General features: G+C 38.3%; 1 protein-coding gene across 20 annotated transcripts in view; it reads right to left on the reverse strand.

Annotated features, from left to right (window-relative positions):
* LOC131694238 (potassium channel subfamily T member 2) overlaps positions 1-13,252 on the reverse strand; it is a 510,796-nt gene that overhangs the window by 38,352 nt on the left and 459,192 nt on the right. For 15 of the 20 annotated variants that reach the window (XM_058982768.1, XM_058982767.1, XM_058982776.1 and 12 more), the window contains 4 exons: positions 10,599-10,704; positions 10,314-10,529; positions 10,064-10,227; positions 9,601-9,982 (listed from right to left, as the gene is read on the reverse strand). In XM_058982768.1, the coding sequence (XP_058838751.1) occupies positions 9,601-9,982; positions 10,064-10,227; positions 10,314-10,529; positions 10,599-10,704 (868 nt within the window). The remainder of the gene's footprint in view (positions 1-9,600; positions 9,983-10,063; positions 10,228-10,313; positions 10,530-10,598; positions 10,705-13,252) is intronic. The other 5 variants (XM_058982772.1, XM_058982773.1, XM_058982779.1 and 2 more) reach the window with 1 other exon arrangement.

Below are 13,252 nucleotides of genomic sequence, written 5' to 3' on the forward strand. Positions count from 1 at the left end.
AAAGTTGTAAAAACACACTTATTGTCGTTTGAGCATCTCAATGTAAACTAATAAAATGCTGTCATACCACCATTATGATTATTTTCGATGCTCTACACGACAACATTGATATTAGTTCGCATAGTGCTTCAGAATCGCGATAACAGAGGGAGGACGGGTTTACCCAACGGTCGGATTTGCCCCACCTTACCCTAAATATGGGTGAGCGTAATAATTTCAGCATCACTTGCTTTCGACACAGCGCACTTACTTCTCTTTTTCCCAAGAGGCTTTCTTTTAGAGTTGTCTGTTTTTAAATTATAGCAAATTATCCGTTTCCTGTGAAACTTTGGAAAAACTTTTGTGAATTCGTTAAACAAATATGTTGACACAAATCTGCTCAGTAATTGGTTTGGTTTTGAATAAAAATAATTAGCTTATGATTTTTTTTGCAATCATCATCAAGATTGGAAGAGATGTATGACTTCTTGAAGAAAGTTGTAATGTTTGGCTGATTACAGAGTTGTTTTACCACTATTTGGGAAATAGTTTCAATTATAGTTTTTGAACCTAACGCATCAAAGTTGCACAGATAACGAAGACGAAAATGTCGTTGTGGTCAAACTAAAATGAGAAGAAAGCATTCCTCTTGAGAGTATAAAAAAGATAGAAGAGGTTCTCTTGAGTCGATTTCGATTGGTTTATTGTTTTCTTCCCTTTTCTCTCTGATTTACGATTATCTATCTTTTTTTATTTCATGATGAGCAAAAACAGAAAGAAAGACTGTCACATACCGACGACACAAAATTGAAGCATTTATCCCAAGTTTTTGCCTAATAAATTCACCTAGTCACAACATTTTAGTCGCTCTTAGTGGAGAAATTTTAACAGAGCCTTTTGCCTATTGATGTCTGGTCGCTGTGTTGTCGAGTCATTTTCAAACTTACATGGACATTAATTGGAAACGATTATAGTGCTGCCGCTGGTTGCAACATTTAAGTATATCATGTGAACTTAGCCTAAGAGCAAAAATTGAAAGTAAACATTATCTATCAATTCTTTGATTCATTGACTAATATGTGAATTTTTCTTTTACACATAGTTGTTCATTTCTATCTCGCTAGTGTACATTTCCGTGTCATCATCGTAGTTGCTGACTTTATGTTTGCGAATATCTGTTTTCTTCCTTATTTCTTGCCCTTACGAGTGAACATCTTCAATGATAGTACTGGTTGTAGATTTTGAGGTACTTTACGCAGCTTTCACGATTGTCTATATTACCTGAGCAGTAGAGTGGCTCGCGGTTGTATGGGAAAACTTCAAAATGATTTAAACTAGCGGGCATAGCACTTTTTGACTTCCTTTTGTGGTCCCAAATGCCTGTGCAAAATTCGGTAGCGGTTGGTTGCTTCCCGGGTTTGCGCATTGCGTTCAAAGTTTGCATGGGATTTTATATGGGGAAATCAATTATTTTGCATTTTAATTAATAAAGATCCCTATTTCACTGGTAATGAAAAACCAGCTACATAAAACTATAGTTCGAACCTTGGTTAACAACTTTGCCGAAGACCGTAACTAGCTACGAGTTTTCAAAAAAATAGTTATAACGATTTTAAAACTTATGGTAAAATCCAAATGCAGAAATTGATTAGTTTTTCCAACACTGCCGGTGCACCACCGACATCGACATTAAAAACTTAGATAAATGAGAATATATTCATCGCAGAGACTTGGTATCTTTGAATGAAATGTTCAGAATGAATTGCTGAATAAAATAGACGTAGTCAGAAAATGAAAAGAAGCGGGGGTGGGGGGGGGGGCTTGTGTACTCCCCAGTCCCTTTTTAGATTGTTTTATATAAGACAAAGAATCATTACGTCCTTGTAAAAGTCAACGACTGAACTTTCTTAATATTTTGATAGACCCAAATATGAATCATACTACAATCTTTGTTGTGGGAAAAAACATTTACAATATTTAGGATTTACACCTACAAATTTATGTTATTTTTGCTTGATGCAAAAACTAACTCAGGTCTGGAAATCGCGTTGGGTTCTAACCTGAAGTATATTGCTGGTCCACCAAGATCAACAGTTTTTACGGCACTGTCTCAGCGTCTGTGATATATGGAGACAGTCACAATAGTCGATAAAATAAAATCACTCAGGCAGGCAATTGGTGAGGGAACAAACAAAACTGGCTCATTCAATGAGTTTTAACGTCGCAAATGCTTAGTGTGGAAGTTTACCGTGACTTAACTTTTTGTCGGTTCCGACAGCATGAAGTAACAAGTTACTTTACGCTTGTCCGGACATGCCGTAGACTCAGGTGATTCGCAATTCTAATGCCAAAAGACCCTGACTCCTACGGTAGCAGACAAAAAGTTAAGTCGCCGGTGAGCTCTAAGCTTGCATATATGATCCTTCCACGCTTTTCTAAACTTTCTCCCTTCAACTCCTTGCTCTCCCTTGAGTACTATGGCTCTAAATATTGAAAAATATACTTCACCTTCCAATCCCTTGCTAATTAAATGCCGTAAAAACTGTTGACAAATTGACTCAATAGGTCGTTAACAAAAATGGTTAACAACAAAAATGGTAAAAATAAATACCACCAAGATCACCTCTGTTTTGCGTGAATCTAACTCAATTTCATCAAAAAACGCTTGTTTGAAGTAACTATCCTGGTTTCGTTCCTAGATTTTCAAACGAAAACTTCAATAAAAACAATGCCGAGACTTCAAGGAATCTAAGGATATGCATTTTTTTTTTTTAATTCTGACTCTGAACGGCTAAGAAATAGGGTTTTAAAATAGGTAAAACTTATAAACCGTTGTACCATTTTAAATGAGATAACAGTAGAGCCCTTAAATAGTAGCACTCAAACACGTAAGATTAATTTTTAATTCGACGGTACAAACCTGCGTTGAAGATGTGCTCCTTATGTTATACTAAACTATCTAAAAAGGGAACTGGGAAGCACAAGCCTCCCCCCTCCCTCTTCTTTTCATTTTCTGACTACGTCTGTGTTATTCAGCAATTCATTCTGAACATTTCATTCAAAGGTACTAAGTCTCTGCGATGAATATATTCTCATTTGTTCAAGTTTAAAGTATCGGTGTCGAGGTGTACTGACAGTGTTGGAAGAAATAATTAATTTTTGCATTTGGATTGAACCATAAGTTTTAAAATCGTTATAACTATTTTTTGAAAACTCGTAGCTAGTTACCGGTTTCGACAAAGTTGTTAACCAAGGTTTGAATTATCGTTTAATAAACCTGGTTTGCATATTGAGTGAAATAGCGATCTTTATTAACGTAAATGCAAAATAATTGATTTCCCCATATAAAATCCCATACAAACTTTAAACGCAATGCGCAAACCCGGGAAGCAACCGACCGCTCCTAAACTTTTCACAGACATTTGGAACCACAAAAGGAAGTCAAAAAGTGCTGTGCTGAAAAATGTCATTTTCGAGCCACTCTACTGAGCAGCTGCCACAAGCTTTGCAATTGTTTATATTCATCGATTTCTAAGCAGGGTAGACCGTAATGTGCTCTATTTTTAACAGAGATGGCACGTATTAATTTGATTACATGCTTAAAGAATTCTCTGTGTAACGATACTATCGCATTATGTTTTATACTGAATGGTCAGGTTGGATGGAAATGGATCGGTCCACCGACATTCTCACGACATAAACACACTTTGAAAAACCGGTAAGTAGTTCCTACACGTGCCCTACCAAATGTGACATGAACCTGCAAGTAAGCGGTGTCCGATCTTGTAGCGGAACATTGATTTTCTCATCGTCCATATATAGGAGGATCTTAACTATAGCATTGTCATACACAACCATGTGTCTTAAGTTGTTTGAAAAGAATGGTTTCGTTTGGGATAATTTTTCGAGCGCTATGAACGCTGAATACCTGACATGGTAGAATTCGATAAAGGCTGCTTCCGAAAGTCTAACCTCTATTTACATCTGCAGGAAATGTTCCACATTATGAGTACTCGGTCCTAAACGAATCATCAATAATTTTAAAATCGCCGTATTTGGCCGGAGCACCACTTCTTGCTTCTGCTACTCACTCATCTCCCCAGATTAGTACAGCACGAATTATAGTAACGGTTTCTTTTGTTCTCCAGACAAGGCGCACAATATAAAAGTAACTATTTTTGTCGTTCGCTTCGCACAGGCTCGAGCTGAAGCATAAAGCATGTTTAAATAATATGACCCCCAAATTTTGTTAAAAGTCGACGAGTAACACGTTTGTTTTAAATTCATTTTTGAAAAATTTCGGAGGGGGCTCTAGCTCCCTAGCTCCCCTCTAGCTACGTGTGTGCGAGATGGATGAAAATTAGCAAACCATTCACGAAACAATTTTGTTTTTCCACATGCAAAATTTTGGGTTGTCGCATCGCTCTGCGGGAAAACTGCCTGAATATGTATATCGTTTGACCGATTCAAAGGCGCACCTAAGGTTCCAGGATCAAATGGTCAGTGTTAAGTCAGACTGGACTAAGTGACAAAATATTGATTTCGAGAAAAAGAGGTTTAATGTTTGAATCGCAGCATCCTTTACGTTATAATTGGAAAATATTTTTTGCCATAATTCTTGTTTATGGTTACATATTTCAAATCTGGCAAAAGTCGAATGTAGCTGAAGAAGTTATTTACCCAGTGTTATCATTATCTCATTTTTTGATGTTTTGCGACTTGGTCCGGTCTGACTTAACACCGACCAAATGATAGTGGACCACAAACTAGGAGATGGACGAAAATCGGGAAGAGCGTGTAACAGAGGGCCAAGAAACGATTCGGATTGAAAACATTCACGGTGCTTAGCTTCCCTTATCGGGGCGACCGTATATAATCGTCTGCTACCGGTGCTACGTCATTGATGATGAGACCTACATCAAAGCGGATTTGAAGCAGTCGCTGGACCGTTTCAAACAGATATCGAAATTCACTCTAAAGTACTTGATTTGGCAGGCCATATGCACCTGTGGCAAATGTAGTGAACATTCAGTGAATGTCAGGTTCGACTCAGGAATGACTAACTGGATAGAACCTGAATCTAACGTGGTCGCAGGTTTATGAGGTGGTTAACACAGCAGCCAAAGAAGTACTGTGAAAGCAATGTAGAAAAGCGTGTTGCGGCTACGATATATGGTTTACGCTAGTAGCCCTATAGTCTGCTGGCACAAATTATTTTCTTATTCAAGCTACTCATCTCACTCATAGCAGAAGCTAAACATCGCTTCGCAATGGCTATCGCTATGACTGAAGCGGGAAAATAATTCTATCTACCGCTTTGTTGCATATTCACTGTACAAATAGCTTAGTATCCTTGCCCCGGCTGTGAAATAAAAATGAGTTAACCATATAAGAATACATTTTTCTTCCGGGAGAATACCATTGTGATAGCTTTTAAACAAACTCACGTAAGAACTACGATTCGCGAAGTGGGATAAATATTAAAAGTGAACGTGGTTCCTAGGCCCGCGGAAGACTCCCATGTACTATAGGAAGTTCCCCTGCAGGATCTGACACCATGGAATGCCGAATAGTTCATCGCAACCAACTGCATTAAAAGTGTGCGATGGTACGCTATCTACAACTTGTGCTAATCCGCAAAGAGTTACTTTGGCAATGATTACGGAGAACATTCATTGATTTGCGCACAGTACCTCGAAACCAATAGCCTCTATCGCCGGTGAAAAAGCTAACGCCAAACCCGTGTACACAAAAGTGATCTGCAAGAACAACAACGCGAGCTTTACTGGAACGATCGGTGCGAAACACGTTGTACATGATGCCAAACAGTAGCGATGAGAAGATACGGTCATCGCGCCACGTTTCTGTAAGCGCTATCACATCGTATTCCGTTTCTGATACAACCAAGAAAAATGCATTAATTTTGGTTCGAAATCCCCGTACGTTCTGATAGTAAATGCGAAGTTTTACTGAAATTAAAAAAAAAGTAAATGCGAAGTTTGATTAGAAATCTTTTTAACCAATCCCGACCACAGAAATAGGCTGGATACGAAGGCAGGAGGCAACAAATAGCTCGACTGGGTTGGGATGAGGGTCGGAGATTAGTTTATCGGAGTGCACAAGCTAGGTCCGCAAAATTTTGCTGATGATATATATCAAACTCTCGGAAAAGACAGAATGATCGAGCAAGTGGCCTTGTCTTCATCCCTCGGTCGAATCCAATAATAGTGAGTTTGTTTATGTCAGTTCCCTTGGGGACGAGCAATATAACTTTTGCATCAGCGTCTATGCTTAAGCTGGATTTTACCATCAGTTGAACATCCCCATTCACAGTGACATCAGGGTGGATGCAGAAAATGTACAGCCAGAATTTCATTTCCATTGGAAGAGCGGCTGTGGGAATGTCACTTGCCTACTTTGAATGTGAACGCAAATCTTCGCTGGATGTATGGCATAAGTCTGGACCAGGGATGCCACGTACCAATCACAAAAATCTTTTTGTCATCTGTGAGCTTGAGCTTGAGCTTGTGCGACACCCCCTGGCTGCTACTCCGTTATCGATCTGGACTAGCTGAAGTTGCACAGGGAATCAGTAGCTAATTATGCTTGGGAGTAGCGAAACGTCTTTCAATGTGCAACTCCTGGTAATCCTAAAGTGTTTATTGATCAATACCGGCGCTGGCCAGGCCCGAACGTAGATCGCGGAAGGAAAGGGAAGGAATTGTTAGTCCTATACTTGCTTTTGCTAGAGGCCGTATATACTATTGCGCACTCAACAAGTATCACGGGAGGAGGATATTTGTTAGTAAGTATAGAAGTTGGATTCTACTTCTTCTTTACCGACGCCAGAGAGATGACTCCACTATCTGGACGAGATATCGATCCATCAACTCATGGACCGGGGACCACCGGCTTTACTTCCCTTCCGAAGGAAGACGTGACCACAGATTTTTTCACCTCAGCAAAATCTTAACGACCTCGGTTGGGATTGAACCCAGGCCAACTGGAATGAGTGGCGGTCACGCTTACCACTTAACCACCGGCGCCGTCTAAATTCTTTAGTCATCTGTGCTGCTTTAAACAGAAAAAAATCTGTAAAAATCTGTGTAAAATTTCCGAAAACTCTAAAAAATCGGAATATTTAAAAAAATCAGTGAAATTTTCATAAAAAATCACAACAATCAGTCATTTGTGGAAAAAATCTGCGACCAAAAATAGTTAAATAAATCTGTGACATTACATAAAAATCAAAGTCCTATCAAAGACCAGCGCATTCTGGGAAAAATGGACCCAAAACGCGATTTTTTTGAAAGGGCTGGATGACGTGGAAAGATGTTTTTTACGTTGAAAGGTCTGAAAATTGATTGCATTTACAGCGACCGCACGGTGCGCTATCATGTCCGTTTTGCCCTGATTCCCCTTTCTGTTTAAGTTTATGTTCAAGACTGAATATATAATTCGGAAGAAAGCTGATTACGGTTGTCCAAAATTAGCATTTCTTATGTAAACAAAAATTAGAGAATCGGCTAAAAATAATTAGAATTATCTCACGAAATGTATACACCCATTTTATCCCAATTCTTCGAACACTAAAGTTTGAAGTTAATTCTGGCTCTATATTTCGGTAAAAGGCTATAAGCGGCTGATCAAAAGTAGTAATTCTTCTGTATAAAAGTCCAGAATTGAATGTAGTTAGACTGCCCACAATGGAATGCCAGCTCCCTATCATAACAATGCGCGGAAAATGGGCGGGCTCATCTCTCCACCCATTGGGACATCTCTCTATATCCATATCAACTTTTGAATAGGGCGTATGAGATTTGTAAACAAACTTTTGTTTAGCTGATTTCTCTTAATTTGTTTAAAATTTCAGCGCAGACAACATATGAAATTGATTCTACCAAGGGTAAAGATTTTGATTCATGTGTATTTTTATGAAATTCAACCTTGCCAGCAGAATAATGAGCGAAATAAGTTTGTTTACAAAAATCTCATTAGCCTTTTTGAAGAATTAATATTGATATAATGGCTTGCTTCACAACTTGAAATAGGATTTTGTCATTGGAAGGATAATCTTCATAATGGCCGTGGAATGCGCGTATCTGCTTACGGGTCCACTCACATCCCTTTTGGCCCTTAAGACAATGACAGGCTGAATATGACGAGTACCGTAAACCGGGGTGACTTTGATCATCGGGGTGACTTTGATCACTCGAAACTTTTTTCGTAGATCGCTTATTAAACCAGAATAGTCTACCGAATCATTTAGGTTTGAAATGATTTTTACTCTTAACTTATGAAATACTGGTTTGTTATACTTTTTGAGTATTTTGTTCTGTTTTGGGTACAAAAACCACAAAAAACCGAAATTTGACTTTACCTTATTTTTACAAAGCTTCATAAAGTGTCTATTTTTTATAAAACAACTAAATCTCAGATTTGAGCAAGAGTAATAAATTACAAGCGAGATTTTATTTTCCTTTAGAGTGGGATGTACCAAATTTACTTTAAAGAGTTTGTTTATTTTAAATACAAATTTTTGTGAAACTAGTTGGCAATTATTTCAAATTTTTTTAAGCTAAAACTCGGAACTATTTTTTATTGTTCAATATTCCAACGTGTTAAAATGGATGAAACATTTTGTACATTAATAAAGCACTGAAATAAAACAATTTTAGCAGTTCTAAAGGTTTTCAGAATCTTTTATTCTAGTCGGACACAAATTATACGAATTTTGGTTACTCGAATTTTACAGTACATTGAATACTTTGTATAATACCAATTAACATCTATTTAACAATGAGTATCTTTCCAGAATTAGTTTAAACAAACATTTGAATGAAAAACATTGACATCAATAACTTAATGTGGGTGAACATGCAGGTTATCAAAGTCACCCCGGAATACGAAAACGGACATCAACTTGAAATCATTTTTGGAAAAATAGCTGTAAGCGGACAATTTTAGGTAAAACCATCCAATCTTGTTCTCCTTACATCAGTACATGGTTTAAAAATATTAAACTTGAAAAAAATGTGTTGCGTCTAAAAATATGCAATGATTACTTCGAAAAGTGATCAATGTCACCCCGGTTTACGGTATGTGAAGCATGGACAATTTATACTAGAGATACTGTCCATTGCTACTGGTTGTTTCCTTGCTACAATGGGTGGCAACCATATCATCATCATATTGGACAAACTAAAATTACGCTAGAGACCCGTCTTAAGAACCATATAGTAATAGTAGCGAATCCCGATCAGAAACACATAACAGAAATATTTTAAAACTATATCTCGCATTGTTACTTGATATAAATTTCTGTAATTTTAACTACTAACGAGACCTAATTTATAACACAATATGTAACAAAAATGGTGTTCTGTTATAATCTTGTTATTTCATTCTGATCGGGATGCCCCCATTTTATTCTAAACCGGAGGTACAAAGTTAAACATTCTGTCTCCTAATGAGTTGATCACTTAACATCCATCTAGAGTATTCTTCGCTTTACACCGATCAAATGAACAAAACTCCAATTTTGCTCCGGAAGCTTTGAGAAGTCCCATTCTAAACCAACAACCCCAATCGAAACAATGGAAGGAAAAAGGCTGAACTCACCGATGTCAGGAATCCACTGCCGGGCGCTTGATCGATCCCCAACAGTAACCGCACGAAGGTGATCACGTAATCCTTGACGAACGCCTGATACAGCAGCGTGTCCAGCATCGATGCGCTAAAAACATTTCCGGCGGCGAACGGCAGCCGGAACATGTACGATATGTGCGAACCGCGCTCCTTCTCTCGCTGTTGGAGATCATTAAAAGTATCAACGGAATTGGTACGATCGGGCCCTACCGGAAGTAGTAGTGCATCGAGGGCGTAAGTTACCTTCTCCATTTTGCTCAGGTGAAGGGCATATTTGTCGTGCGCTCGGAACTGCATGAACCTCATGTTCGAGCTCTGCGATAATTCGGTTATGCTGCGGATACTTGGGAAGAACCTGATCGCAGAAATAAAAAATAAATACATCATTCACGTCAGACAAGTTGGAAAAAGGCACTAGAGAGCACAGCTGGCATACTTGAACATAGTTTGCACGGCAACGATCGTGTTGCAATCGGCCAACGTATCCTCCTCGGCAGAGTTCGAAAGTTCTTTATTGACTACGACAACGTTCTCGGCTAGCGTGATACCAGCACGCAGCAGATCATCCAAGCAATCGATGGAACCCAACATCCAGTAAACCTACACAGTAAACATGGATCAGTTAATTTGATGGTTAAATCGATGGAAAAAAGTAATGCGATTCGCAGCAATTTCAAACGGTTTACCAATGGAAAGTAGGAGATGGCATCTAGGAAGGCTATATCTGGTCGCCTTTCCAGCAGCAAAATAATTGGATTCAGTGAGGTTTTCGAGCGGAAGTGTGCCCGTAACGGTATGATGAAGTTGTAAATGCCATTGGAGGCGTAGTCGGCAGCTAGGATAATGGTTTTGTTCTGCCACTGGTACTCCTTTGCATTACGGTAACTACAGTGTTCGCAGACCTGAAAGAAGTACGATGGGTTGGGACGGGTTAGCGTGTATTTGATTAGTGCAACGATTTGTGTACTTACTTGAGCAAGTTGTAGGCAACAGAGCGGTTTCTTCTCCTTGAGTAGGAAGCACAACGTCGGACTGACTCCGATGAAAGGCGATACGGGCGGGAAGCCTTTGACAATTCTGAAAGTAGAAAGGTAAAGGTTTTGTGGTGAATAGGCTCGTTAGGTATTTTGGTCTTATAGGAAACCTGTAAAGAGTCGGAAGGTGTCTTCCAATCACCCCCTTTTTTAATCGCCTACTCGTATGCCGAAACAATCGTTCTCGACTGTTAAACATGGATCATGAAGCGGTTTGCTAGTTGATCAACTGAACTATTTACGCTATCTCTAGGCTATCTATCTAGCAATTAACTCGAACAACTCTTGAGATACGTTACGATTGGTTACATTTAACGAATAACAACTATTCTACGCATGAAATTGTAGTAACAACATTGCTGTGTTTTAAAGCCAAAGCCGAACGATGCATATTCAAGCGGTTTCTAAAACCAACAGCGTACAGACAGCCGGTTACTTCGAAAACGTACCCACGAAAGAAGAGTTTCTTAAAAAATGAGAGCAACTACATCATTACAGTGTGGTTTTCAGTTTGATGTCGGTATTTTATTTAAAAATAAATATTCTATTTTATATTATTATTATATGTAATACAAGACTTTTGAAAGCTTTCACATACTTCCCATATTATAGTAGGTCCCAGATCAATTAGACGGAAGCCTTTTGGGCGAATGTCGATTGACCGAATATCAGTTGGCTGAATGGACCATTTAACCGAATGTTGTTAAGTCAAATGCTATTATACCGAACAGGCCAATAGGCGAAAGGGCAATTTCACCGAATGTCATTTAGCAGAATATTAATTGGCCGAATGCCATTTAACCGAATGCTAATTGGCCGAATGCCAAGTCACAATCCAAAAAGGTTTTGATTACAATAAGTACAAAAAGATGTCGATTAAAAACTTAAATCATGTTTCTTTTTCAAGTTCAATATATACAGAATAAAGTAAAAATATTCACACAAGCTTCCTTAAGCGAATGCGGATTGCCGGGTCTTCCATCAAGTTTTGCACGGCCTCCTTGATCGCTTTTCTTGCTGCAGAACGTCACACAGTGGCACGACGTGTGACATGACCATAAAAACCAATTATTTTGAATTTTTGTTGGAAAATTTTATTTAATTTTTCAAAAAAACTTCAAAATTTTCCGATAATCAGATACAAGAACAATTTTAAACATGTCGTTGAAGCTATTTAGGTCGAGGATTTTGGTACAGTTTAATTTACACAAATTTTTAATACAATTAAATTTCAACTGGCGATATCTCAAGATCTACAGGACCGATCGAAGTAATTTTGAGTTCATTGAAAAGAAGAACGATTTCCGATTGTTTTTCATCAAGAAAAATCAGTTGAGAAATTAATTGAAATATCAATGATTTGTATTTAGACACCTCACAATTTCCATCGCTTTTCACGGATTATTTATTTTGTATTATGTATTATCTAACTCAGAATTTAGTGTAGTTTCAAGATATGTAGGCCTCACCTTGCACATTTTGCGCCAAAGACTTTATAAGCATGTTTCGAAAATACCATTAGGGAGAGGTTGTGTACCTCATAAATTTTCTTACTAATTTAGTTTTAGGTAACTTCATATTGTTGAAAATATGGTGCTTTCTACTAGTTTTGCTATTTGTTTGATTTGATTTGATAGGCCACTATTATTGACGTGTATATTAACCCTTTAACGTCCACAGCTTCCAAATGGGTCTACTTAAAAATAATCGAAAAAAACAAGTTATGGGATTTTAAAACTGAGAGCTGGAATGGATTCAGTGACCCAAAATTAGTTAAAAACCTAATTTCGAACCACATAAACCTAGTTTTATAATTTTATCACAACTTTGTATAGAGTGGTACTACTGTACATCAGTTTGCATTGAACTGCATCTTGCCGACAACTGTCTTTCGCGTCTTCTCGAGGTGTCGCTTGACAATGGCCCAAAAAATTTTCTAGTGGGCAGAGCTCTGGCGTTTTAGGATGGTTTATGTCTTGGGGGCTGGACGTTGATCACGACATATCTTTTCATGGCCTTTTTTCCCTAATAGCAAGCTGCAGACTCCGGCCAAAACAAAACAAGACAATTATGTTCTTTGAGGAAATGCAGCTGACGTTTTTCCAGACACTCCTGCGCAAAAAATTCCTGGTTGATTGTTCCTGTTGCGATGTTAATGCCACTCTTTTAGCCACAAGAACAGAGGGCCTGCCACACGATATATTTCTTTGCGAACTTTAATAGCTTGATGTGTTTGCAAATCGCTGGTTTCCAATGTCTGAGCTGTCGAAAACGCCGAATTGACCAGGGCGATTTATTGCGAGGACTAGCTGCAGGAACATGTACTCTGAACATATATGGTCAAATGGCAAATTATGCGTCACGTCGAAGTGCACGAATCAGAATCAGGAATCAAAATATACTGGCTAAAATTGAACGGATCCCGTATGTATTCGAGGATTTGTGCCTCAAGGCAGCGTGCATCCCTATTTTGACTGTTTTACATGACTAGCATTTCATTTCAATGGATTGTGCTTCTCATATCAATAGGTTCGAGTAATTTCGATATTTCGCTATGTTTATCTGCTGTAACAATGAAGGTATTGAACATT

The sequence above is a fragment of the Topomyia yanbarensis genome, chromosome 3 (genome assembly GCF_030247195.1).
Source record: "Topomyia yanbarensis strain Yona2022 chromosome 3, ASM3024719v1, whole genome shotgun sequence".
NCBI lineage: Eukaryota > Metazoa > Arthropoda > Insecta > Diptera > Culicidae > Topomyia > Topomyia yanbarensis.